The sequence below is a fragment of the Neovison vison genome, chromosome X, assembly GCF_020171115.1.
Source record: "Neovison vison isolate M4711 chromosome X, ASM_NN_V1, whole genome shotgun sequence".
In the NCBI taxonomy this organism is placed as follows: Eukaryota; Metazoa; Chordata; class Mammalia; order Carnivora; family Mustelidae; genus Neogale; species Neogale vison.
The window spans coordinates 114329855-114356777 of NC_058105.1; the positions used below are offsets into that span (position 1 = coordinate 114329855).

Consider the following 26923-nt stretch of genomic DNA (forward strand, 5'->3'; position numbering starts at 1 on the left):
ACAGGCCAGAGTCCGGCTGTTCCCCATCCCCCTCATGCCAGCAAACCTTGGCCACTAGTCATCTCTAAGTCAGATCTCCCCATCTGAAAGAAAGCCCAAGTCCTTTGGGAAGGAAGCATGGCTACATCTGGGGGAAACGACATGGTCATGTAAATCCTATTTGCCTTCTGAGGCCGTTTCGTTAAAAGCAAAGCGGATGGGTGAGGCTTGCGGCTGCCTGTGTTTAGAGAGAGCGGGCCGCAGCCAGCCAGAGTGGGGAGATGAGGCCCCATCCTCACAGTGTCTCCCAGGGGCCCAGCTGGAACAGACACGTGCGCGGTGAGTAGTGAGAACGTGGTCCAGGCCATTTCTCTCCGGGCGTTCAATGGGGAGGGGGAGCTCCCAACAGGCTGACACGCAGCCCTGGCAACAGCTCATTCAGATGAGAAGTTCAGTTTCAAGCAGAGAGCTTCCGAGGCCCCAAACAAAGGTGTTTTATTCCCACAACCTCTTTGCTTTGCTGCTCTCAGCGGTGGGGGCAGGAGGGCAGGGAAGGAGATGATAGCGCCTTTCAAGTTTCTGATTGCCTATCATTCGATCAGGGGCGAGGCATCTCAGCATTTCTCCTCCTGAATGATTTATCCGGGCGCTCTAGTGTTCCCTCTCCCCGAGGCATTGGGAAGGAGAGTCCGTAAGTAACTTCAGAAACTGAGACTGAAAGGGGTGACTGCCCAGTTGAATCATGAGTTAAGTTCTAATTTATCAAGCCCGAGAATCTGAATGCCGCCACCTCTAACAGTTTCTCACTTGTTTTTTTAGGGATAAGACCCCGCGAATATGTCGAAACAGCCGGTTTCCAATGTCAGAGCCATCCAGGTAAGTAGGCGTATTTGCGTTTTAACATCAGCTCTGTGACTCCTAGCCTGTTTGATTAATAAATCAGACCTTTTTTGATTGTTCATTGGTAATTCACTTCAAGAAACAACTGATTCCTAGGGCGCAAATGAGACAGGATCTGAGTCTGGGAAGGTACAACTGCGGAGGGAGAAGCTGGCTTGTTCGATCGTGCTGAATTGTGAGACAAAGTTATGAATGAGAATTAACTGTCTACAAAAATGCAGTGTTTAGTTTTTGGATATATTTGTGGATATGTATGTTTTTGATACGCTCATTGATATGAATTTAAAAATTCACTTTCCATTTTATATTTAACTGAATTTGTTGACCCATCTGTTTAGAACATATCCTTTCTTGTCAAGTGTCCTTCCTAACGCTTGGGTATGCTTCGTGTAAAGTCTGGGTGCGGTTATATCTCCTCATGCCTTCCCAGCAAACAAATTCTTTGGTTGCTTCAGCTGACTTAAGGATCACCCCCCCAAAAAAGGGGAGGGGGATATAGGAATTTTGGAACACAAATACAGTTATGAGGGGCACTTGGAGGCTCAGTCATTAAGTGTCTGCCTTCGGCTCACGTCATGATCCTGGGGTCCTGGGATGGAGCCCCATGGGGCTCCCTGCTCAGCGAGAAGCCTGCTTCTCCCTCTCCCACTTCCCCTGCTTGTGTTCTCTCTCTCACTGTCTCTCTCGGTGCAATAAAAAAGATCTAAAAAAAAAATACAATTATGAAAATAACTTTCAGTATTTGTTTCTACTCCGTATCTAATTTGCTATTCTCTGAAGGTTTTTGTGTTTAACTCTCAAATGGCTCCCACGCTGTGATGCTGGTCATGATACTTTATTGTAAAATTCCATTTTTCTCTTGCATCGACATGGAGTCCTCCGTGCTATCTTTAAAGGAACGTTTAAACTTTTTTTTTTCCTGGACTTTTCTGAATACCACGGGACCTGTGGCACAGTTCCTGGATATTTGGGGTGTGATGCACTAACACAGCATAAACATAAGCGATTGACCCTGTTTTGGAGGGGCGTGCATGGGCCCAGCGGCAGAGATGGGTGGAGGCACAGATATTTATCTGTCAAGACTAAAGCATAGTCTTTTTTTTTAAATAGATTTTATTAATTTATTTGACACACGGAGATCACAAGTAGGCAGAGAGGCAGGCAGAGAGAGGGGAGAGAGCAGGCTCCCCACTAAGCAGAGAGCCCGATGTGGGGCTCCATCCCAGGACCCTGAGATCATGACCCGAGCTGAAGGCAGAGGCTTAACCCACTGAGCCACCCAGGCGCCCCCAAGACTAATGCACAGTCTTAAGCAGATGGGCTTTCTTAAGTGGCAAGGTGTATTACATCCCTTGGAAACTTGTCATAGAATGAACTATCAAGGAAGCGCCTACTGGCAAGAATCTAACTCCGCATTGCCACATGTGGCCGTTTTGTGTCCACCTACTGAGTCTCTGCCATACCTGGACATCAGTAGTAGAATTCATTTTGCCTCCCAGACCTATGGGCATCCTTGAGCCTTTGAAACTTCTTTCCTGGAGTTTGAATCCTTAATCCATACTGGTGTAGAATCATGGGAAAACTACTTTATCTCTCTGCCTCTCTTTCCACATCTGTAAAGTGGGTTGATAGCGCTCATGTCTAGAGCTACACATACAAGTTGCTTAAAACACCACAGTAAACCCTCATCAAGTGTCAACTATTATCATAGTAATTATCATTCAGGAGTGTTCTTTGTTAACATGATGAGAAATTTAATCCATGAATTAATCACTGAATTTGAACTTCCCAATGGACTAAACATAAAATTCCTTTTTTATTTTGCAGGACTCAAAAACATAGTCTTCTCTTAGGTTGTTTTTGCTTCTCTTCCTGTTAAAGCTGAAAGTGTATTGGGTTTTTTTTTTCCTTAGTGCTTTCTGGCTTCCTTCAAATCTACGCTGAAAGTCCACCAGTGTTTTATCTACTCATTTTGACCTTGATATATTTTTAGGTCTGTAATATTTAAAAAGCTGCTATGGACTCTTCTCAGTAACTGTTATTTTACTACATTTAAAAATTCCATCCACTCTACCAACAAAGGCAATAGAGTGCTTCCTTATGGTTGTGGTTTTGCCTCTTTCAGTATATTTTACGCCACTCAAAAAGTCTAATTTAATGTGCCTTCAAATGAAATATTATTTCTCGTGGCTAAGTAGGATCTGTACTATCTGATATTTTTCTATCATCTCTTCATTAACCTAAAGTAGGGTCTATTAAAGAAAATATGAAAATGGTTTCACTATAAAAATGGTTTATAGTAGTAACATTATCTAGGGTACAGTTATGTCTGGAACAAATAGAAACTCCAAACGATGAAGAGTGCCTTCATTGTTTAAATACCACTTAAAGATGTTAAATGTTCTATTCCGCGTGTTCTAGTTGCTTTTCCTTTTTATTAGGGTCTTATCTCCAAGGCAGTTCAACTGTCATTTCCTGGGTATTTGTGACAGGCACTGTGCAAAGTGCAGGCCATCTGAAGGTGAATTGATACCTGATCCCTCCGTTTGAGGAGCTTGTTGTCTCCAGGCCTTACTGGCTGTGTGACTTTGGACAAGTTGTTTATCCCCTTTGTGCCTTGGTTTTCTCATCTATCAAGTGGGGGAATTAATAACAGTACTGATCTCATAGGGTTGCTGTGAGAGTTAAATGAATTAATACGTGTGTAAGTTTAGGCCAGTGCCTGGCTTGTTGAATTGTTTAATAAATAATAGCTGTTATCATCACTCGTCAGTCATCATCATCATCACCATCATCGCCATCATCCAGGTCAACAGTTCCCAAAGTGCATCTTTTAGAATACTAGTATTATAGGATGTCATTTGTTAACTAAAGGGTTCCATGATAAAGTGTTTGGGAAACACTAAATTCAGTGAAGTTGGATAGGATCTTTACTGTAGAATTTCTCAGAGTCCATAACTTGCTAATGACTTTGTAGATTTTCAAAAAAGTGGTAACGTAGGCAGAGTTTTCTAAATATACAGGAACTTTCAAATGAGTATTTTGCAGTGGAGTATTTTGCAGTGCAAACTTCGAGAAAATAATGACTTAGATCTCCATTTTGTCTGGATTGCGCAAACTTAAGCCACTGTCAGCTATACTTGAAACGGTTAGGCATTTAGATAGTTGAACTACTGCACCTAGGTGTATCAGACAATATGGAGCCAAATAGTTATAAATCTCTACCTGGCACTCACTCACTCTGGGACCTTAGTTCTCCCTTAGTTTACCCTTCTGTAAAATCAGGGCAATCATATTATTTGAAAGGATTGTTCTAATGAATAAAATAATGAATGGTAAGTGCCTGGTTTATATCACACAATTCCTTAAGAGATGGCTCTTCTAACTGTCCAAGTAATGCATGGAATTGCCTTGGTTTCTCTTCAACTGGTTCCATCCTCTCCATGCCCCAGATTAACAGGTGGGCCAGAATGCAGCTGATCCTTAGAGGACTTGGACAACTATCTTTCATACCCACATTGAAAAGGTGGCTTTTGAATTGGAAGTGGATTCCAAGTCAGTGTTTTCTTTCAGTTGTACTAAAGAAATCACTTTTTGTGCCAGGGACATAAAACTATCCTGAAGGAATCAGTTGATCCTTCCTTTGCCTGGTCAGGGCCTTTGTCTCCTAAGCAACTATAAGGCTGTATACCAGAGGTTGGCGAATCTTTTCTATAAAGGGCAAGATAGTAAATATTTTAGGATTTGCACATCATTGAGTCTGTTCTAACTACCCAACTCTGCCATTATAGCTCAAAAGCAGACATAGGTAATGCATAAATGAATGAGTGCGGCTGTGTGCCAATGCAACTTTATTTATAAAAACAGGTGGCAGGTTGGATTTGGTCCATGGGCCATAGTTTACTAGCCCTCATTTGTACTGTCCAGGCTGCTTCTTTTTTTTTTTTCCAGGCTGCTTCTCTTTTTTTTTTTTTTTAAAGATTTTTATTTATTTATCTGACAGAGAGAAATCACAAGTAGATGGAGAGGCAGGCAGAGAGAGAGAGAGAGGGAAGCAGGCTCCCTGCCGAGCAGAGAGCCCGATGCGGGACTCGATCCCAGGACCCCGAGATCATGACCTGAGCCGAAGGCAGCGGCTTAACCCACTGAGCCACCCAGGCGCCCCTCCAGGCTGCTTCTTAAGCCCCACTGTTTATGGGGATGGAATTGCAACCAAGCTAATATCAGCACACTCAGCATAGTAGGGCTGTTCCCTTCAGATGAAAGCATTTGACATGACAGGTGGGGAAAACTAGAGCTGCTGGGAAATCCAATCCCATCGATGATCTTCTCGGCAAGTCTCTCTAATGAGACCAAGTGACTTCGGCCACAAACAGCACCTGCCCATCCTTCCCCTTCCTCCTGAGCACACCCCCTTTGGAAACAACCATGGGCCTCCCTAGGGCCTCAACCCACCCAGAGCCAATGTTCTCTGGGTCATCACTGGCTTTTCTCTCTACCATGGACCAAAGTGAGCTATTATTTGTCCTCTCTTATGAGATCTGAGAGCTTCATGGTTGAATGGAAAAAGAGTTCTGTTTCCTAGTCTTAGTTCTGCTCTATGACTTCACCGCTTGGTCCCCATGGTCTGCAAAGGGAAGGTGTTGCATTAAATGGTCTCTAAACCTCTGTGTAGCTTCTAATAGTCTATGAACTTCCTGAGAATAACTTCTGAGGTTTATTATTAGGATGATAATAACAGCCATAGTTTCTTCAGGGTTTACTATGTATTTGACACAGTGCAATGAGATCTCCATGGATTATAATGAAAGGTATGGAGAAGGGAAACAGCACAGCCAGGATCACACAGCTTGTAAGCAGGAGAGTCAGGACCCGAACTCTTGTTGTCTGATCGCAAAGCTCGTGTGCAGAACCACTCTGCAACATTCTCTAGTCTCATTACTTACCATCTCCACCCTGGCAGAGAGAGAACGAGGAGTGGGTGGGACCATCTAACCAAGCCAGGTCCTCCCTTTTAAAGAGCTCACGTGACATTAGAAAGAATCAGCATTTTAGGGAAGAAGAAACTAATAGCTCACCCTGACTAAAATCATCTTAAATGTAAGTTGGCTCTGAGTGACTAGGACAAAGTAAAGTTATTTGGTGACAAGCATGGTCTCAAAATACAAATAGCTATGGCCACTGAATTACCACCTCTCTGCTTAATTCACTTAACCAAGCTGCTTGTGAAACTAAACCTAATTTTTATTATATATTTTAAAGGAATGATTACATGAACCCTGCCATCATTACTTTGTGGCCTCTTATAGGAACTTGTCCATTGCTACCCAATCCATGCGTAGAACAGAATATCAGGAAGCCCCGAGCTTTGATATTTCTTTCTCTTCCCGACCCGTTATCATTGCTCTTCCACTCCTCATTGCCCAGGCATAAAGTCTCCATAGAAGAAGAAAATAGCCTGACCAAAGTCTTTATAGACAGGTGTCAGAGACTCTACATGCTTCCTGATAGGGATTTCTAGTTGAAAAAGGATTCCAGGTACATGACGATCCTTGGCACAAAGGAATAATCTAGCACTACCCATGTTTGGGCAGTTAACCAAATTCATCAGTTAAAGTAAATAAAATAATGATATATACCTTCCTTTAATATCTAATTTAAATTTAAAAATTAAAAATGAACTTTCATTTGTCACTTGTTTTAATGTAGAGCCCAGGCCTTTTCTTTGATCATGGATCTACTGCTTCTTGCTTATGTAAACCACTATAATACACTGTTTATCATTTCTAACCCTGGTTTCTTTAACATGTAGCTAGAAGTTGAATGTTAACAGACTGACTTCAGAGGGGGCCCACTGCTACCACCAGCTGATAATCTTTGCTGCTCTGACCAGGGTTCCATATTGGTACCGTGAAGCAAGTAGTCTATATGTTGGCCAAAAGATGTCATTTTTAAAAAGATTTTATTTATTTATTTGACAGAGAGATAGAGAGAGAGATCACAAGTAGGCAGAGCAGCAGGAAGGGAGAGAAGGGGAAGCAGGTTTCCTGCCGAGCAGAGAGCCAGATGTGGGGCTCAATCCCAGGACCCTGAGATCATGACCCAAGCCGAAGGCAGAGGTTAACCCGTTGAGCTACCCTGGAGCCCCAAGATGTCATTTTTTGAGGCTGACCTTTACAAGTATCTCAGATATATGACTTGCCCTCAACCAAATGTAAACATTATCTTAACAGCCATAATGCATTCTTGAAATCCGCTTTTCTCTGGATGACAAGCCTATAGTTGAGTCATTCACGAAATTACTGAAAAGAGCGAAGTGATGAGAACAGAGAGAGAGAGAGAGAGACAGACAGACAGACAGACAGAAGAAAGCCTTTCAGTGTGAAACACCATGCGTGATGGATAGTGGTTGAGTGGGAGTTCTTCAAGACTGTGTTGAGAGGGTAAGTTTTATATGTTCTGAATCCTTTCCAGATTTCAAGAATCCCTAAAGATAAAGAAGTTATATTCTAGTGATATAGAATTATATTTTAAAGTAGGTTGGACTGTATTTTAGTTGTTAGTTTCATCTGTCTATCTTAATTTAGGCTAACAAATCAAATAAGAATCTCTTTTTCTTTTTTTTTTTAATTTTATTTATTTATTTGAGAGAGAGAGACAGTGAGAGAGAGCATGAGCGAGGAGAAGGTCAGAGAGCGAAGCAGACTCCCCATGGAGCTGGGAGCCCGATGTGGGACTCGATCCCGGGACTCCAGGATCACGCCCTGAGCCGGAGGCAGTCGTCCAACCAACTGAGCCACCCAGGCGTCCCTAAGAATCTCTTTTTCTAATCAGCTATTGAGAAAGCTCTTGTTGAAAGTCTTCTGTGAAGATGCTAGAAATCTCAAAATGTCATATCCTGCTCTATTCAGAGGAGGTCTAGGACACTATGAATAGTAAAGTGCAGAAAGAAATACGGCAAAATGCAACCCTGTAGGGTTTCCTCTGCTTGTGGCCTGGGAGGTTGGCATGGGGTGGGGGTGGGGGTGGGGGTGGGGGGTTGTGGTGGCTATAGATTCTGGCTGGAGCAGCTGGAGACCTTTGAAAGCTAAAGATAGATTTAGAGTGTGTGTGTGTATGTGTGTGTGTGTGTGTGTGTGTGTGTGTGTTGGTTATCTCAAACAAATATGCAATGAGAGGAAACTCCAAAAGCCTCAACAATAAAAGGAGAGGCATAGTGGGCACCAACAGGGAGGACAGGGAGGGAGAGATAAGAGAGCACTGGCTATGGAAAGCAAAGTGGATAGGGATTGAAAGTAGCCAGTGGCGGGCTCATATCAGAATCCAGCCCACTGGAGAAAGACGATGTCACTCCATTGTAAGTCACTCAGGAGTGGCTGTGGAAGGAATATTGTTTCCAGAATCCTCAGGCTCAAAGGCTGGAGCCAAGCAGGAGAACAATACAAATAATTAAGGGAGTAGTGGAATTAACTTACAGGGAATTCTTTCTACTTTTCTTCACCTGGTGAGATCAAGTGTAGTATTCATTTCACATCAGATAGGTCCATTATCGGGGAACTGTATCCTGTTCTGGCAAAAGATCATCTAGTAGATTCTTTTCCATTCCCAACTTCGAGGATGTAACAAATTATGTATAGCTTGCGCAAGTGATGTGCTGGGTTTGCTGCGTCAGGTGCATATTTGAAAATATCTAAGATGAATAAAACTTGGGGAGGAAAAAGAAATGCAAGGGGATGTGTTGTAAAAGGAAAAAACAAAAGCCTGCCTCCTTTGCAGGCAGAGTCTATAAAGAGAAGGAAGAAGTCCAACTTTAGAGAATAAACAAACCCAGAGTCACCTCAACGCAGAGAAAGTCTAACATCAATGACCTGGACTGACTCCATTTTCTTCCATAAAAATGTACCTTATATTTGAAATCCATTCTGAATAGCAGATATCATACCCAATAGGCAGATGGAAAAATTAATCATTGAAAGGTATTTTATTTGCATTCAAATAGAGTGAGTCAGTGAAAAACAAGAATATGACAGAATTCTCTGACCATGGAATAAAAAAGAGAGCTAAGATCTACATATTTTTATAAATTCAAGTTATAGGGAATTTTTCTTATGGCTATAATTTAGTCTATAATTTGTCACTCAAATATTACCACCCTACGATTATATTAATGAAATGTCTCTAATCATTTACAAAGCACTTTTCTGACACTCCCTTTAGGTATACATTAATGACTGGATATTTGACATGTTCTTGGGCTGCTTTGGATCCTGTCAATATTTGCTGTCAAAAAACCCATTTAGGTTCCTGGTTTCTTGAGTGATGACTTAAAGATGAAAAAGCATCAAGTCACTGAGTTAATGGCTCATTTTTCAATGTGACTTTTCTTTGACACCTATTTTGGAATTATCCATTTTATGTGCCCCTTTTCCAAGGCCATTCTCAAAGTGTAAGCCTGTAATTTTTGTGCCAGTGTAGGGCATTTCAGAGTGACTGGCGCTCACTTTGGTCAAGTAAGAAGGGCTCTTTGGAGAGGGCTTGATAGAGTGAAAAGGTCTGTCCCCAAGGTCAGGCAGCTCTGATTTGAAATCCTGGCTTTTCCTCAAAGTCTTTGTGTGACATCTAACTTCTCTGAGGCTGTTTTCTTCCTCAGCAGTTTGTTGTGAGGATGTAGGACCGTGGCTGAATCGGGGTTTGGGGCGGCTAAAGTAGTGTAGGGTGGATGGCCAGGGGAGTAGTTACTGTGCCCAGCTCGCACCGGGTGAAGATGAAATCCAGTCTCAAAGCCAACTCTGCCACATGGACGGACGTTTGTTAAACACACATTCATTAGCAAGCCGGCAGAAAACCGTCCATGCAGTCTGTCTGTGAGCTCCGGGAAGCCTTGGCTTTTGTTCCTGGAAGTGCTCCAAGTGACTGTCAACTCACATGAAAGGCTCACATGAGGCAGGTGAGGATTCTGTAGCCCTCACTGGCAGCCCCCAGCTGGAAATCCTCATTATCGATGGCCGGAGACAGGCCCATTTAGGGATCACTCCTCGAGCTCTGTCTCGGAAGATGTAATCTAGACGCTGTCAGATTCTTACACTCTGTTCTGTGCGGGGGCCAGCGGCGGAGGCAGGGAGAGGGATAGTTTCCAAAACAGTTTTACCAATCTGCATACCCTAACCTCCTCTAGTTTCTCCAACAAGAGCCATTTCTAATGCTCATGCCATTATTTGTGACATTTCTTCATACATCAAAACCTCAGGTGTTAGTGGACAGATGACTAACAGAAGGACTTGGAGTAGCAACCGTGGGAATGTGGTCTTGGTGATATTTTACCACCTTATCACCACCCTATGAGGATAAACTCCCACTCAGAGCAATAGAATTCTCTAGAGCTGCAGTGTAAACCAAACTGAACATATAAAAAAGCACGTGGTCTATGCTAGTTGAAAGTAAATTACAGACAACCTAACAATGGGAAGAATGAACATTTTAAGTACATGTCCATGCTCATCTACTTAAGGATGATCTCTTTCAACGGTGGTCAGATTGGGCACCCCCCTCCCACTGGAAGGAACTGCTCATGGCCCAGGGTTTGGGGGAAGCAGATGGGGTTCTACACTCCCTTCCACCTTAGCCAGAACAACTCTGCCTCTGCTTCCATCTGGTTTGCATTTTCGATGTTCTCAAAATACTTTACTCGCAGGAAGGGCTACATAGCTGAAAGGTTGGAAAACCACGGACAAAGTCTAATATTCATATCACAAATGGGAAAGCTGAGACCCAGAACAGTTGTCACTTTCTCAAGTACAGAGAATCTCGACCAACTCCTAGTACGGGGCTCTTTGCACTAGCAGGAGCCGCCTGTTTACTACCGTGGAGAGGCGACGCGCGTTGCTAAAATTAAACTCTGAGCAAGTAAAGATGGTGTTCCCATAGTATGTGCTTTACTGAGCGCCTTATCCTGGATGACCTTATGTGTCCCTTTACTGAAAACTATTACCGACTACAGAGCATGCACACTTCATCTAAAAGGTTGGTTTAGCAATCAAGTCTTTCAGAAACTGTATGTTAACTTCAACTCACCATTAGGAAGATGTCCTCTGTAGATGCTTAATAATCTAATTGATCTTTTAGCTAGTTAACCCTCTCCCCAGTGCCCCTATATCTATTTCCCCCCCTTTCCAATCAAACTGTAGCAATCGAGATAGTTATTGCTTCAATATGATAATTGTCTGTGGGTCTTATTTACATGGTTTTGATCTCATTGCAGGACCCTAATGATATTTCAGCCAGTCTAAGACACTCCCGATTGTAAAATACCATCATGTTATGTCCCGCTAAGAGAAAATAAAACAAATGTGCCAATTAAAAATTTAAGAAATCATTGGTTGTAAGACATATTTTGATTTCAGAGATATTAAAAGAAGTGCATCTTGGAATTCATGAAGTATGCTACCATATTTGCCACCATGTAAGACATATTTCCCCCCTCGTCTTATGCCCCTCCCTCCTCCCACTCTAGGCCACCTTATATTAAGTAGAAGAATAGCACAGAATGCTCAGCCTTAATGTGCCCCCAAAATCTCCCAAACTGTATCATAAGGTAGTAAAATATTTTGTCCCCTTTGCTCAGGCATCATTTTCATGCATAATATCAAAGTGCAATTTCCACTTTTCAAGTCCACATATCTAATTGCTCATAAGGCAACACTTTATCTTAAGTGGGAAAATTGTGTTCTACTTAAGAAAAAAGTTTTTGTTTTTGTTTTTGTTTTAGAGAGAGAGCACGGTTGTTGGGTTTGGGGTGAGGGAGGGAGAGGAAAAGAGAGAATCTTAAGCAGGCTCCATGACCAGCACAGAATGGGATGAGGGGCTTGAACTCACGATCCTGAGATCATGACCTGAGCTGAAATCAAGAGTCGGGAGCTTAACGAACTGAGTCACCCAGGCTTCCATTAAAAAAAAAAAAAAAAAAAAGTTTTTTAAAAAAATTTGTTTTTTAAAAGATTTTTATGTATTTCTTTGTCAGAGAGAAAGAGAGAGAACACAAGCAGGCACCCCACATGTAATCTTAATAAAGGACAAGACTCTCTGAAGTGTGGCTCCAGTGAACTTGACTTTCCAGCACTCTCCTGACGCACTGACCCACACAGTGGTGTGTTGCGGAGAAGGTAGAGGAGTGTCTATCATGGAGAGACCTCAGGAAGTTCTGGAACAGTCCTGGGACATTATGAAAAGAAGGAGGTGGTTTGGGAGGTGTGAATGCAGCCCTCCTAGGGTGAATCTGAAAGACGCCGAAGGAGGGCTAAGGTGCAGGATGGCTTCTGTGGATGCTGTTTCCTCCTTCCCTATCATTAGATGTTCCTTCCTCATCTGCGGGAGAGGAAAATATTAAGCACCACAGGAGGGCAACAGCCAGAACAAACTGTCTCGAAATTCTTCTATCCAACAGGGAACTGTGAAATCACCACTCAGACCTAAGAATCAATTCCAGGAATTTGTAATAAATGTCAAAATTTCCTTTGCATGTTTTTGTCTTGTCATTATGGCAATTTTCTTGAGGTAAAAAGCTTGAAAGATGGACTTTTCAGATGCATTTTTCCTCGTAATGATTAGGGTCTCTGAGTGTCATTTAAAGTTCCGACCCTTTTTGAGCAAAATCTTCCCTGCTTTTTTTCTTTTAGGCAAATATCAACATCCCAATGGGAGCCTTTCGGCCGGGAGCTGGGCAACCTCCCAGAAGAAAAGAGTGTACTCCAGAAACAGAGGAGGTGAGGAAAACTTAGCTGGCAGAGATCCCCCTGTCTATCCCCTCCAGACTCCTGACTAGAGCGGGGAGGCAAAGGCAAGGTGAGGGTCAGCTCCCCAGAACAACGGAGGTGTGAATAGATGTGGGTCAAAGTCACCTCATAGTATCTACATTTCTTTGTCTTGCTCTCTTAGCCATGAAACATACTGCTCCTCACTTCCCTTCAGCAATTTAAGTGCCTGCCACAGTTATTTGAAGATGCTGAGTTTAACATGCAGTTTGTTGACTGTGTAAGCGTGTGTGTTGGGGGGCGGTTGGTGAGGGAGACTAGCCTCTCACATGCTCTCGGTCTGGCAACATTCACTAGCTCGGTAAGTTTCCCTCAGAGCTTATATGGAAGGGAGCAGGATCTTTAGTACAGCCTCCGATGACTGACAAAGCCCAGGGGGAGCTCAGGTAATATGCACGTTAAATTACTTGCGGATTCAAACAAAAAGCCCCAGTCTTTGGGTATTTCTTTTGAAAAGAGGACTTTGCAAAGGAGCCGATCAATTTCTGTCTTCTTTTCCTCCCTCCAATTCTTTACCTCTCCTGCAAGTTCAGATCCCCGCTTGGCTGAAAGGGAGGCTAAAATGAGTAAGTGCAGTAAATAGAGAAGGGTCCCCCCGGCCCCCCCCAACCGCCAAATGTCTGCATTCCTTTACCAACTGTGACTTTTCTGATAAAACCTGGAAGGTCTGGTTTGGACCTTGTCAATTCGCATAAGACAGGGAAAATGGAATTAAACAAGGCCACCAGGGCATAGCCAACTGTGTTTCATCTTTTTAAAAATACTTTTTTTTTCTTTGAACTTTTGTAGGTGACCTTTTTGGTGTTTGCCGCCCCCCCCCCCGCAAAACAAAACAAAACAACACAAACCTATCACCATTCTAAAGTTTCCTAATAAAACTTTGGTTGCCTCTCATCTAGCCCCTTCTTCCCTGTAAATAATTCCCGTCATGGTCCTAAGTCAGGAGTTTCAGCCTCCTATCAATAGAAAGATAATTTTTCAAAGAAGGAGATGGAGTATTTGAGGGACACCACCAAGTTCTGGAATTGCTGCCACTAAGTAACCTTTGATGAATAAGGATTTTGAACACACATGTTGAAAAGACCCAGCACCACCCTGTGTTTCTGGTACATAATCTCAAACTCTGATGCTACTGACCTGGCTACCCAGTTCACTCCTGATCGTGAGCCTTCCCTTTGGGACTGGGGTCAAGCATTTCTGGGTCTATACGATCTGCCAAATACGATCCACTCTTTTCCTCAAAGTGTTGCTGAGAGGAGTCAGCAATATAAAGGACATGGCACAGCCTAGCAAGCATTCAGTAAATGATTGTTCATCAATTGATCTAATTATCCCATTTTCATGATGGACTCCCAGGTCTGTTATTTGGCATGTTGTAAGAAAAAGGCATGGGGAGGTTGAAGAGAGGGCAGTGAAATTCTTCCCATACCTCCATTTATCTTTTTTTTTTTTTAAGATTTTATTTATTTATTTGACAGAGAGAGAGATCACAAGTAGGCAGAGAGGCAGGCAGAGAGAGAGGAGGAAGCAGGCTCCCTGCTGAGCAGAGAGCCCGATGTGGGGCTCGATCCCAGGACCCTGAGATCATGACCTGAGCCGAAGGCAGCGGCTTAACCCACTGAGCCACCCAGGCGCCCTCCATTTATCTTTAATTAGCTTTTCTTCCTGTGTTTCCTTAAACTGTGTCTGTCACTACCATGGCCGTCGGTCAAGAGGTAACTTGACCCGGTTTTCTCACTAAACTGCTGGATGTCATAGTTGTTTTGGAGACTTGTATCTCATCTTCCCTCTGTGGTACAGACGACCCTCAGTTCTTCTCTGTGCAACTGGTACTTTCCTCCTCACAAGTGTCCCGGCCAGGGGGTTGGGAAAGCATGTTGCTCTCACTCTTGTCTGATGGTTCCAGAACACTCTAAAATAGACAAGAACTGATATGACCTGTTTGTGAACACCTGCTTTATGATAAGCCTCTTGTACAACTGGCTAATCAGTATTCTTCACAGGATGGAGGGAGTGAGGTATCCACAGAGACCCAGAGACCCCAGGAGTGTTTCTAGAACTGACCTATACCTTTCACGTGGGGATCATGGGCTGGGAGAGGGAAGCTGAGGGTGGTACTCCGTTCCTGTCAGAGCAGAAATGAGCTTTTGGGACTCGTGGGGTCTTAGGTAGGGGTTGGAGCTAACGACTCAAGGCCTAGGTTGGACCTTGGAGTAAGTTTCTCACGGAAACAACATTGTGGGGGACCAGTTAGGCAGCCTGGCTTGGCTACAAGATGTGGTAAGTAGGATTTTGTGGGTTGGCCACCTTTTGTCCCATAGTTTGGAGGGGAAAATGGAATCTGAAATAAAAATAACTTATACAGCCACACTTTAAAAAAATTATCTTGTTTGCAAACCTGGAATAGTTTATGTATCTAGTTTTGGGATGTGTTGCCTAGCCTTGCGTTAAGATAATCGCTGTATAAAATGGAGATCATAACGTACCATCCCTGAACACAACAGGCCACCTCGATCATAGCCAGTAGCTCACTGGTCTCAATCCTCACACTGTCTCTTATATGAAGAGGATGTCCCCCAGTAGGAAGTCATGATCAGCCTCTGGCTGTCTGACAAGGCCTGTGAGCCCTGGGTGGGCTCCATCTGCTCAGCCCAGCTAGAGTCTGGCATGTGCCCGACACAGAGGTCTTATAGCCAAGTCCTTATAAACAGGGCTCGTCTTTTGGATAAGACAAGGCAGCTGCTTGCTTCAAGTGGCTTGAAGCACTCCACTCTGCCTCCCAAATCTCTCTTTTGACCGTAATTCCATCATTAGTAAGCCAGAAAATAGCATGTTGGGGCATTCTGTTAATTATTTCCCTCTCCAACTTGTCCCTTTCACAAGATGCAAACATACTATTGAATTCCGGCCCCACTCCTTCCTAGCTGTGAGGCCAGGGGCAAGGTTCTCACTCCTTCCCTCCCTGCCTTGGGCCTCAGTTTCCTCAGCTATGAAATGGGGATAATAGTAGCAGATTTATAGGGTTGGTGTGGGGATTAATGAGTTAGCATGTGTAACTCAGAACAGCTGGCAGTCTAAGTGTCTGCTTTTAGTACTAAGTCCTTGGTGTCGGAGCATGAATGAGCAGAGGAGAGGTTAGGGGAAAACTCAGCGGAGTGTCTACTAGTAAAAGGGGAGATGAAGGAAAAATAGAAAACGGTTCACCATCCTGGCAAATTTTACAAATGCTCTGTCACTCCACAGGGGAATGTTTCCCTTGACAACAACCATTCCTGAAACTGGTAAAGGCGCCTGGGCTGATAAGCCCTTTCTCGAGCTCTCATTATTTCAACCAAAGAATGTCTTCCATGTCCCTTCTCAATTCAAATATCCGCGTACAGAAGAAAAAAAATTATTAGCCAAAGGGAGCCATCTGGAGCCCTGCTTACTCATGCCTTTATTTATTATAAGTCTTACAATAAACTTCAGAAGAAATGGAATCGGATTCCAATTTGTTTAAAAGACGAGAGAAAATTTGGTTAAGAATATGCCCCACCATTAACCCCTTCTCGAGTCAATGACATGTCTATTTATTGAATATATCCACTTATAATTTCCATTATATGTGACCATACTAAATTAAGTGCTAGAAATCCTACCTTATTAAAAAAAACAGTGTACTGAGGTTTTAATAACTTGAAAGGGCCTGATATTAAATATTATCATCCCCTATCCATGTATGTTCACATAATACGTCTTTGCACATAGACACATAACTACACACATTGGCTTTACGCATTAAATGTGCCAAAATAGCACATTTTGATATTACAAACACAGTGAATACGATGTACCCAGGAACTTAACAGAAGGAATTAGAAGCATTTTTCTTCTTCATGCTTCTTTATTAAGATCTACCCACCTAACAACCATGGGAACATTTGTAAGTGAGGAAACATTTTTCATTTCACTGCTACATGTATTAAAAAACCCCCAACTTATAGCCTTGTTTCAAACCTCTTTCCAAAAGCCTAGCAAAGAACATTTTCAAATACCTGGTCCTCGAAGTGGATATTTAATAGTTTTAATGATTGCTTCTAAATCTGCATTTATACGTGATCAATGTGTGTGCCTGATAAAAGGAAGCCGAGCCTATGGCTTTGTACGTTGGCCTGAGGAAGTACCGTTTTCCAAATATTTACATCAGGTACAGTCTGCACTGAATTACTTTATCATTTTGTGTGGGAGACACATTAGCTCTTTCATCAGTGCTCTGCCAAGATTCCAAGAAAATGACCACAGGAAAAACCATCAGTCCTTAGGAGAACAGTACTTCAATATTTTATATTTCTACTTGCCCCTAAAATGGACAATTCTGTAAAGGACATGCCTACCACATAACTGGTTAGAGGTTGGGAATCTCAAACAGTTGCTTCCTTTTGCCCTTCGGTTCGAGACATTTTCGGTTCTAGACACAGTTCTAGAGAACTCGACCTAGAGCCAGATGGGGCCAAAGCCCAGCATTAGCTTTAATACCCAAGTCACAGGGCTGCCTGGTTAGGCTGGCAACAAGGATGGACCAAGAGCTTGAACCAGAGGCAAACAAGCGGTTTCTTCCTCCTCTTCCCTGAAGCTGGACTGTTCACTCGGTTGCTGGCCGAGCAGACGAAGCCCTGGCTTAATGATGGGCTTAGACATGCAAAATGTTTATTGATGAGACTGCTTTTAAGGAAAAGTGCGAGTGTGATTAGACCCATGATGTGGGTGAAGAGGAGCGGGGCAGAGGGTGAGGGTGAAACCTCTTAGACCTCGCTGTGGGTCTAAGGAAAATTCTCGAGCTCAATTTCCTCCCCAGGAGTCTCTTGTCTCCCAGGAACGGGCCGGCCTTAGGATCCTGTGACTCTCAGTCATTGGGCAGGAGCAGCGGTGGGAAGTACGACCTCGATGTGGTGATGGGCGGATGGCAGGGCGAAGCAGCTGGGGCCAGTCATTTAACTACCCTCCCGGGAGAAAACTGATCCAGGAGGCGTGCTCTTGTGGCTGCCACGGTGATCAAGTGTTCCTCCGACACCTTCCCTCTGGGGCCAGAGAGCGCCCCACCTCTAGCGTACGAGGAATGAGCTAATAGGCAACTTTCTTCTGTAGCAATGACTTGGGAGTTCTAAGAGCCACACACAGCAAATGAGCTCGTTCTGTTACAGTCACTGTGGATGTGTATGTTTGGCGTGCATACACAGAGACATATATTTGTCCCTATGGTACATTCTTGGGATTAATCAGCTAAACAACAATGGATAAGTGCACACATCTGTTCCAGGCATTGGAGGAGCCACAAAAAAAAAAAAAAAAAAAAAAGCATAGGACGTGGTCCTGCCCTAAAGCAGTAACAGCATAAAAACATTAACTAATAGGAAATTGGAAATCGTTCCCAAAGCTGGGAGGGTTTTGCTTATGTCAAGAAGGTTTTGCTTATGTCAATATCAGTTTGTTTATGCTTCCCAGAGATGTTGGAACAGAGGCTGGTAGCTACTACACCCCCACTGAAAAAATTTCAAGCTTCTGGACTAAGTCATTGTTAGAGCCAACTGTGCGCTAACATTGTACAGATCTCTGCTGTTCAGGCATATCAGGATCCAAAGATGCCAGATTAAATTTGTTCTCGTAAGGTGCTTCTCTTGGAAACACACATCTTAACTAGCCTAATTTTTGTTAGTTATCAGATGTTGACTAGTAGTCTTGTGTCTTCTAAGTGACGTGAAGATTACTTGTTTTCTTCCAACTTTATTCCATATTTGTCTACAAACTTCAGATTTTCTGGAAGTTTTGAGGGTGTCTCAGTAGTAGAGGAAGAAGTGACGCAGCTAGAAATGCCTTTTTCAGAGAGCTGATCCTTTCTTTCTTTTCTTTCTTTTCAGGGTGTTCCTCCTACCTCAGATGAGGAGAAGAAGCCAATGCCTGGAGCGAAGAAACTTCCGGGACCTGTGGTCAATCTTTCAGAGATCCAGAATATCAAAAGTGAACTGAAGTATGTTCCCAAAGCTGAGCAGTAGTCGGAAGAAAGAAGGTGAGTGAAAAATTATTTCCTTCCACTTAAAAAGACCGCTGTGAAATGGATTAAGGAAGCCTTCCACAGAAGGAGGCTGGAATTCTGGAAGCATTCATTAAGTACCAGGGCCTTCAGTTTAGACCGGTTTTTCTGGTGCAAAGGTTTTCTGGTAAAGCCAAGCTTTGGGGCCCATCGTATCTCATAACCAGCCGGAGAGCCATCGAGGATATTTGCCTGCCAACTCCTTTCTGCTCACCTTTGTAGCTGGGGGAGGACAGGTTGGGAGAAGGAAGATGCTTGGGAGAGGGCCCTGAGGAGTTTGTGACCTTGGGGTCCAGGGAGGGCCTCCATCATCCCATGCCTCGGTTTCCTCACCCAAATGCCAGAAAGAGTGATGAGTTAGTCCTAAGGAGAGGCTCATCAGAGCAAGGTGCTGCGGAATTCTGGAAGTGTAAAAGGGGTAGAGACCAGTTCAGGCCTCGAGACAAGTAACCCAGGTGCGTGTAGAGCAGACCACAGGAGTCCAGTGATGACTCAGAATGTGCGTGAAGGAAGGGCAGGCTCAAAACTGTACCTGCCACCCTCCTGAGGACGCAGTGCAGGCAGGACCTGCCACCTGATTTTCATTGTTACTGATCTGTTCAATGATGACCCCTCTGGTGAGAGCTCAGCCCTGAGCTCCATCTGCAGACCTGACACGTGTGAATTCTGCCAGCAGGGGGAGTATGGAGTTGGCCTGTCCTCTCTTCCCAACTCTCCTGTGGGACCCTGCCAGCAAATCTCCCTTATCCAACGTTACTGAATCCCACCATGCACAGCTTCTTCTTTTTCTTAAGTGAGGTTTAAGTTTAGGAGAGAGGAGTCTATACTGATAACATAAAACTGGTATTTATCTGGCGGACTGTCCCTTCATTCGTTCTTCAACTGACTCATTTCTCCGGCCAGTGTTTACTGAGCATCCGCTATGGGCTCAGCTTGAGAAACATATTAATCATATTCCAAACGCCAGATACTGTGTGAAGAGTATCGGACCCACTGCTTCTGTTATGCCTTATAATATCCGCTTATCGCTCGCATTCTTGAGATGAATCCTACGGAACAGTGGTTTTCCCCATCTGTTGTGCGTCCTCAAGAGGGCGTGTGACTTCCAAGTCAGTGCCGTCACTCACTTGCTGTGTCACTTCATCCCTTTCTCCCACCCGCATGTTACAGAGGGACAGCACTCTCTGGGTGGGCTTCAGGGTGAAATCCTCCGACTGTGTAGACAGAGGTAAGCACAGCCCTGGAGCCCTGCTGTGCCTTCTCTCGTAGACATAAGGAAGAAGAGACTGTTCTCTAAGACAATCCCATGTGTAGGGGCAATGCTACTTGTGTTATACCTACGGTGGCTTACTACGACATTTGCAAGTCAGTTCTGCGCTAAAGATTTCTTTATAGGACAGAGAAAGAGGAACAGTTTGGAGTTAAAAATCACACATCAGTACCTAGAGTTTTCAGCACAGTTCCGTAAAAGAACAAAGGGGTAAGGATAAAATACCATGGATTCTCTGACTGTAAGAATGAATCCCAGGAACGTGGTCAGGGACAAAGTGACGCCAGCAGGAAGTGACCTGAAGTGTGGCTACACACACTTGTTATTATTTATGACAGAATGAAACAAATTGATGATGAAACTCATGGCACTCAGTCCTGCCAAGCTGGGATAAAATACTCCAATAGGCTTGGGACGAAGCTGCAGAATTTAGCTGTGAGAAAGCCCAGGGAAGGGAAATTAATGTTTTGTAGTATTTATTATCCTCACCCAACCAAGGCCAGTTAGACACATGAATCTGTAATGTAAACTTCAAAGGATTTTGCTTTTATGAAATCCATGTCGACCTAAATTTAACCCCAGTTACAGTTTCAGAAGAACATGGTTTTGAAGATTCAAAGGAATGCAGTTTTAAAATGAGCTCAGAGAGGATCTTATAGTGTTATCTGGCAATGATTACAGGAATGGGGAACAATACCAACTCGATAAAATATCAGAGAATACCCAGGACAAGTTTTTGTTCCTTCGTTTTCTCAGAGAGGACTTTAATGATCCTTCTTTTCCAAACAAACTCTAATAAGGTGAAACCACTCAGAGAGGCCCATTTTTCCTTACTCTTACTCTACATTGTCAGGGTAATTGATCCGAATTCCAAATGAATTGTTTTAAGCCAAGGAATGATCTTTATTTCTTGTAGGAGAGGGTATTAGGCTGGTTTGCTTTTGACCTATCAATTCTTCTCCTGCAATTATGTCAGATTTTGAGACTTCCATGGTCATGGTTTGTAGTCACAGAGGGAGAGCATTTTTTTAAACATTGATCGATTCAGTGGATTCCTACGCAGTAAATATCCTGGACCAGCCATCATGTAGCCCCTTAACTGGTTGGATTGATTTCCTCCTTCTTTGGTCACCATTTTGTCACCTACCCTCACTATGTCCTGTTCAATAATTTGATCAAACAGATTTTTGTCTGAAGTTTGAATAAGTCCGTAGTATCACACACTGTGAATATCATGCAACCCAAAGCTCAAAGTCCAGGTTATAACTATTACACTAAGTCAACAAATAAGATGGACCAGCATGTCCTTCCAGCTGAAATTAGTGACTCCCTTTAAGTGGAATTTCAGATTCTTTCCATGCCCTGTGCAATGGCTATAATTGTTCATGGAATTTGGTTAAAAATGTTATGGAACAGGAACCAAAAAGACAGCGACTAGCCAGTTAGGGATCAGGAATCATGGCTTTTGGCAAAGGACTTAGGGGTTGGACCCAATTGGGAACTGGAGCCAGACTACACAAGGACAGCATGTACTGAGTCAAGACCAAGAGACACGGTAGTATCCCAAATGGTACCCTAATCCAGGCTGGTAAGGGCATGGGGCAGGTAGGGTGTTCAGTCATGTACCTCTTGGGATTCTCCTGGCTGTGATTTAAGATGGTCATTTAAGCAAGGCCAGATGAAGAGACAGGACCAGCAGCAATGTCTGAAAACCAAGAGCCCTCCAACACTCCGGTGCCGGCTGTCTGCTGATTGATCAGAAATCCCCCATGTTTACAGTCAGAAGACACCATTGTTTGCTTGTAGCTACAGCAATGCTACCTCAGACTTCATAGATAGGGATGTGGGGAACCAAGAGGACTGTCCAGTGCTTGTGTCCAGCTCTCTGTGTCCATTTCTGTGCCTCTCAATCCTCAGATCAGACTACAGGGGCCCTGTAAAGAACCTTTATGACTAGCTTCTATACTAGTCATTTGCTTCATTCTGTGCTAAGATATATAGAGGTCATACTTCGTGTCTGCTCTCAGGACACTTCGATATTGGTGGAAAGATAAAACAGGCAATTTAAAGAATTAGACAGTGGGGGCACCTGGGTGGCTCAGTTGGTTAACCATCTGCCCTCTGCTCAGGTCATAATTTTAGAGTCCTGGGATCAAGCCCCACGTTGGGCTCTTTGTTCAGTGGGGAGTCGGATGTTCCCTTTCTCTCTCTCTCTCTTTCTCTCTCAAGTAAATGAATAAAATCTTAAAAAAAAAAAAAGAATTAGACAGCAGCTCAGTGATTCCAGAGCACCAATGGCTGTTTATGACCCCTAAGTAGGCAGTAAAGATAACCAGTGTTATGATTTATGACAGGGGAAACTTATGATGATTTTGGTTCAGGGACAGTTTGAAGGAGGTGGTGGGAACGGAATAGTTTAACAGAGGCTGGGAATTAGCTTCTGGACTTATGGAATGTCCAGAAAATGATTAATTGACAAGCCTAATGAGATCAAACAGCTCCTCTAGAGCAGTATCCTTAACCTTCTGGAACAGAACAAAATAAGATCCTATGACCAACCCAAACCGTCTATTGTCTTTTTTTCCAGCAGTAAAAGAACTCAGTGATAACAAAGAATTGGAGAGGAACAAAATAAGTATTAAAGTGTTAGCCATGCAGTAGTTTAAAAAAACTGATTAACAAGGGTAAATCCTAAGAATAAGCCTACAGTTACATTAATGAGCATAAAAGAGCAGCAATCCAAAGTCCTTGGACTGATGAAGCCATAGAAAGAAACTCATTCTGAGGTTGCAGGAATTCTCACTCTCTGTGGTAGCCATTGTGGCCTGTCCACATGTTGTGTCAGCCAGACTTACTGTTTACCCACTACACCAGGCTTTCAGAAAGATGTGAAATTTAGTGATTCTTAACAACTTACTTTAATGATCCTTCTTTTCCAAACAAACTCTAATAAGGTGAAACCACTCAGAGAGGCATGTAAGTGGAAAAGCTATGGACTTAATCCCTATTTGCCATTAAGAACTGAGGAAAGTATCACAGAGGGAGACAAACCATAAGAGACTCTAAGCTCTGGGACGCAAACTGAGGGTTGCTGGAGGGGATGGGTATGGGAGAATGAGGTAACTGGGTGATGGGCATGAAGGAGGGCTCCTGATGTAATGAGCAGTGGGTATTAAAGAAGACTGATGAATCACTGACCCCTACCTCTGAAACTCATAGTACATTACATGTTAATTAATTGAATTTAAATTTTAAAAAGGAAATAAAAAGGAACTGAGGAAAGCACTTGCATTTTTGCATCAGGAAGACCAGTGGGCATTTTGCGTGAGGTCAACCAGTGGACATTGGACCATTCTCTGAGAAACACTGTGGTAGGGCAGTGAGAGTGAGTTCCAATGATCTTCAATGCCTGTGTAGCCATACACAGCCCCGTGATCTAGAGTTGGCCTCTATCCCATGCCCCATGTCAGCTAATCAGCCTTGCTTTTGGATTTTGTGGATTTGAAAAGAACCACTATAATACCCTGATAGAGGAGGTATGCCTTCTTCCAACACTCTGCCCCACCCCTAGCATCTTTTGGGTATGCTGTTACAACACTTCCAGAGTGATGTATTGGTTTTCTTGTTTATACATTCTTCATGATGCCAGCATACAGCTTCTTAAAGGCTGGGGTGGAGGGTACCTGATCCATCGTGAGCACACAAGGCACGTCTATAGCATAGACGTGACCATAGCAAGTGACCATAGCAAGTCTGGTGCTGTGACCATAGCAAGTCTGGTGACCCCTAGAAATGTGTTCTTGTGACTTCCCAAGTCCTTGTGTTCTCAGGAAGATTCCTACTCAAAATCAAGACTAGCTCTTCTTACAAAGTCTGAAAGTAACCCTGTTGACCATGATCAGTAAAGGGTTCAGAAATTTGACTTGAATTCACTGATTATAACTTCATTATTCCTATGGGAAACTGAAAAATTAGGGAAAATGTCAACTCTGGCTCATTGTCTTCAAAGGGGAGAAAAAATATAAAACTAGAAGAAAATAATTGAATTATCAAGAGTTATTTCGGTTTATCTTTCAAAGACCATCTAGGTCCAGATAACACATATTTACCAAACATTCATCCAAGGAGATGTCATTTCTGCTAGAAGAGAACATAAGTTGCTCATTACTCTTAAATGTTAACTATTACACATCATCGTTGTTCCTGCTGACTCAAGGGCTAATTTTGAGAGCATTGGCAGGAGGGCAAATTGAGGTACCTGTCATTTGATGAAAAATGCATTTAGTACCTAACCCCAGACCCCTGAAGTGCATGATGCAGAAACTAATGGAACTGAAGGGAGGGATAGAGAGTTCAACAATAATAACAGCAGATTTCGGGGCACCTGGGTAGCTCAGTGGGTTATAGCCTCTGCCTTCAGCTCGGGTCGTGATCTCAGGGTCCTGGGATCAAGCCCCATGTAGGGCTCTCTGCTCAGCTGGGAGCCTTCTTCCTCCTCTCTCTCTGCCTGCCTCTCTGCCTACTTGTGATCTCTGTCAAATAAATAAAAGCTGTAAAAAAAATAATAACAGCAGATTTCAATACCCCACTTTCTACAATGGATAGAAGTAGACAGAAGATCAAAAAGGAAACTGTCTTAGTCTTTTGGGGATGCTATAATGGGATATCATACACTTGGGGGTTATAAATAACAGAAATTTATCTTTCATACCTCTGGAGATTGGGAAGTCTAAGATCGGGATGCAAGCAGATCTGCGGTCTGATGAGGCCCTGCTTCCTGGCCATTTTCTCACTGGATCCTCACACAGTGGAAGGGATAAAGGAGCTCTTTGGGGTCTTTTTTATAAGGGCACTAATCCCATTCCAAAGGGCTCTACTCTCATGACCTAGTTACCTCCCAAAGCCATCACATTGGGATTACTGGTTCACCATATGAATTTGGGTGGACATAAACATTCAGTCTACAGCAGAAATAGAAGACTTGAATAATACTATAAACCAAATAGACCTAAGAGACATCTATAGAATGTCCCACCCCAAAACAGAAGACGCATTCTTCTAAAGTGCACATGGCACGTTGTCTAGGACAGGCCACAGGTTAGGTCATAAAGTAAGTCTCAGTAAGTTTAGAAGGAATGAAATCAAGCAAAGTATGTTCTCAGACCACAGTTGAATGGAATTAAAAATTAGTAACAGAAGGAAGTTTGGGAAATCCACAGGTTGTGGAGCTTAAATAACACACTGATGAATGACCAATGAGTCAAAGAAGAAATCACAAGGGAAATTAGAAAATACTTTGAGACAAACAAAACCAAAAATACAATATCCTTGTGGGATGCAGCAAAAGCAGTGCTCACAAGGAAATTTACAGTTCTAAACACATATGTTAAAGAAGAAAGATCTTAAATCAATAACCAACCAATCAAATCCATATTAGTGCTCCATTTGGGGAAAATATGTTCTTGATTATCTTAAACCTAACTGATTTCTATGTATGTGGCAGATGATTAAATTGATGTGTACATGGAAATATCCTTCCTTTCAAATGGTAAGATGTAATACACTTTAAAAATCAATTTGTATAAATACCATAACAGAAGGCGGGAACATCAAAATAATCACCCATAAGATCACCATTTTACTCAATTTGATAGCTGCCCCTCTAGTTGTTTTCTTCTGAGTTTACATGTTGGATATAGAACAACAAAGCTGTTAATGATATGGGATTTGGGGTTATCGGGTCATGGAAAGGTTGGTCCCATTACCTTTTACCTTTGCAGTTTTGAGCTCAGGGTCTCTATTCCCTCAATTCATAAAAAGTAAGAAATGGTGTCTTCCTCATTGGGTAGTCGTGAGGGATCAGGGAGATGTATAGATTTAAGAAAGCATATGTGGGTATGGCACCTGAGACAGGGTAATTAGGCAAAAATGGGAACCGGTTCTGCTTTTACTTTTCCTTACATAGCATCATTCACAGCACGTGTATGATTTCGTATCTAAGATTTCCCCTAAGAATATTTTTTATGCTTCTTTGTGGTCTCCAGAATTAAGATGATTTATTTCTCATAGTGTTTGGCTTATCATGATTTCATAACCTCTTCTCTTTTCCAGAAGACAAAGGACTGATTTATTGTTGTATACAGAACTAAATATTAAAAAAAGAAAGAAAGAAAGAAAAGAAACCCCTCCAAATATCTTCTCTGAGATTTGCTGGAAATTTTTGCTTCAATTTTAAAATGCTTCCCGCTTTGACTCAATTACAGAAGCTCTATTCACTTTCTTGGAAGGAAATGGCTTTATCCTGAAAATTTTCACTCTCTAGTGGAGCCATATTTCTTTTGATTTGTGATGTTCTTTTTTTTTTTTTCCTTTTACTCTCCACTTGGTTAGGATAAAGATGAGTTCTGCTGTGGTTCTGAACTGCATCGAGGTTTTATTCATTTGTTTTCCTGACCAGCAAAGCTATTATTCTAAGCCCTGGTTACAAACTGTTTGGGAACAAAGTGCTCTTCAGGGTGAACATAAGAAGCCTTTGAGCTGATTGTGGCGGTTGCTTTAAGAGCGTCTCCACAGCAAACACACAAATGCTATCCGGATGGGTCCCCATAAAACAGAGATCTGGAGGGCCTTGTGCTTGAGCCAGTGGGAGGGAGCTGGAATTGGGGAGCAGATCTGAGAGCAGAGAAACACACCTCCAGGAAGCGTGGTAGAAGGCCCAGGTGACTCAGGACCCAACTCTGTAGAGCCTTGGACACTAGCACATAGATTTCCATGGGCTAAGGGATGGTGACAGCTGGCAGGACTTGCCCTGCTTGCAACACATGGAACACATGACCCCGTCTCCCTAGTTTGGGGATTGGTTGGGGGGGGCAAAATATGCAGACTTGAGCTTGAGTTGTC

The 26923-nt window shown here is 43.0% G+C and overlaps 1 protein-coding gene across 2 annotated transcripts; it reads left to right on the forward strand.

Moving 5' to 3' along the window:
• Positions 1-293: 293 nt before the first annotated feature.
• SMPX (small muscle protein X-linked) lies at positions 294-26159 on the forward strand. 2 transcript variants are annotated; one of them, XM_044235192.1, is made up of 5 exons: positions 294-318; positions 799-855; positions 12552-12638; positions 18581-18729; positions 26135-26159. In XM_044235192.1, the coding sequence occupies exons 2-4, from the start codon at positions 817-819 to the stop codon at positions 18713-18715; spliced, it is 261 nt and encodes an 86-aa protein (XP_044091127.1). In that variant the 5' UTR covers positions 294-318; positions 799-816; the 3' UTR covers positions 18716-18729; positions 26135-26159. The 2 variants fall into 2 exon arrangements, with proteins under 2 accessions (XP_044091127.1, XP_044091126.1); XM_044235191.1 differs by lacking the exon at positions 294-318 and adding an exon at positions 631-670.
• The last annotated feature ends 764 nt before the right edge of the window (positions 26160-26923 follow it).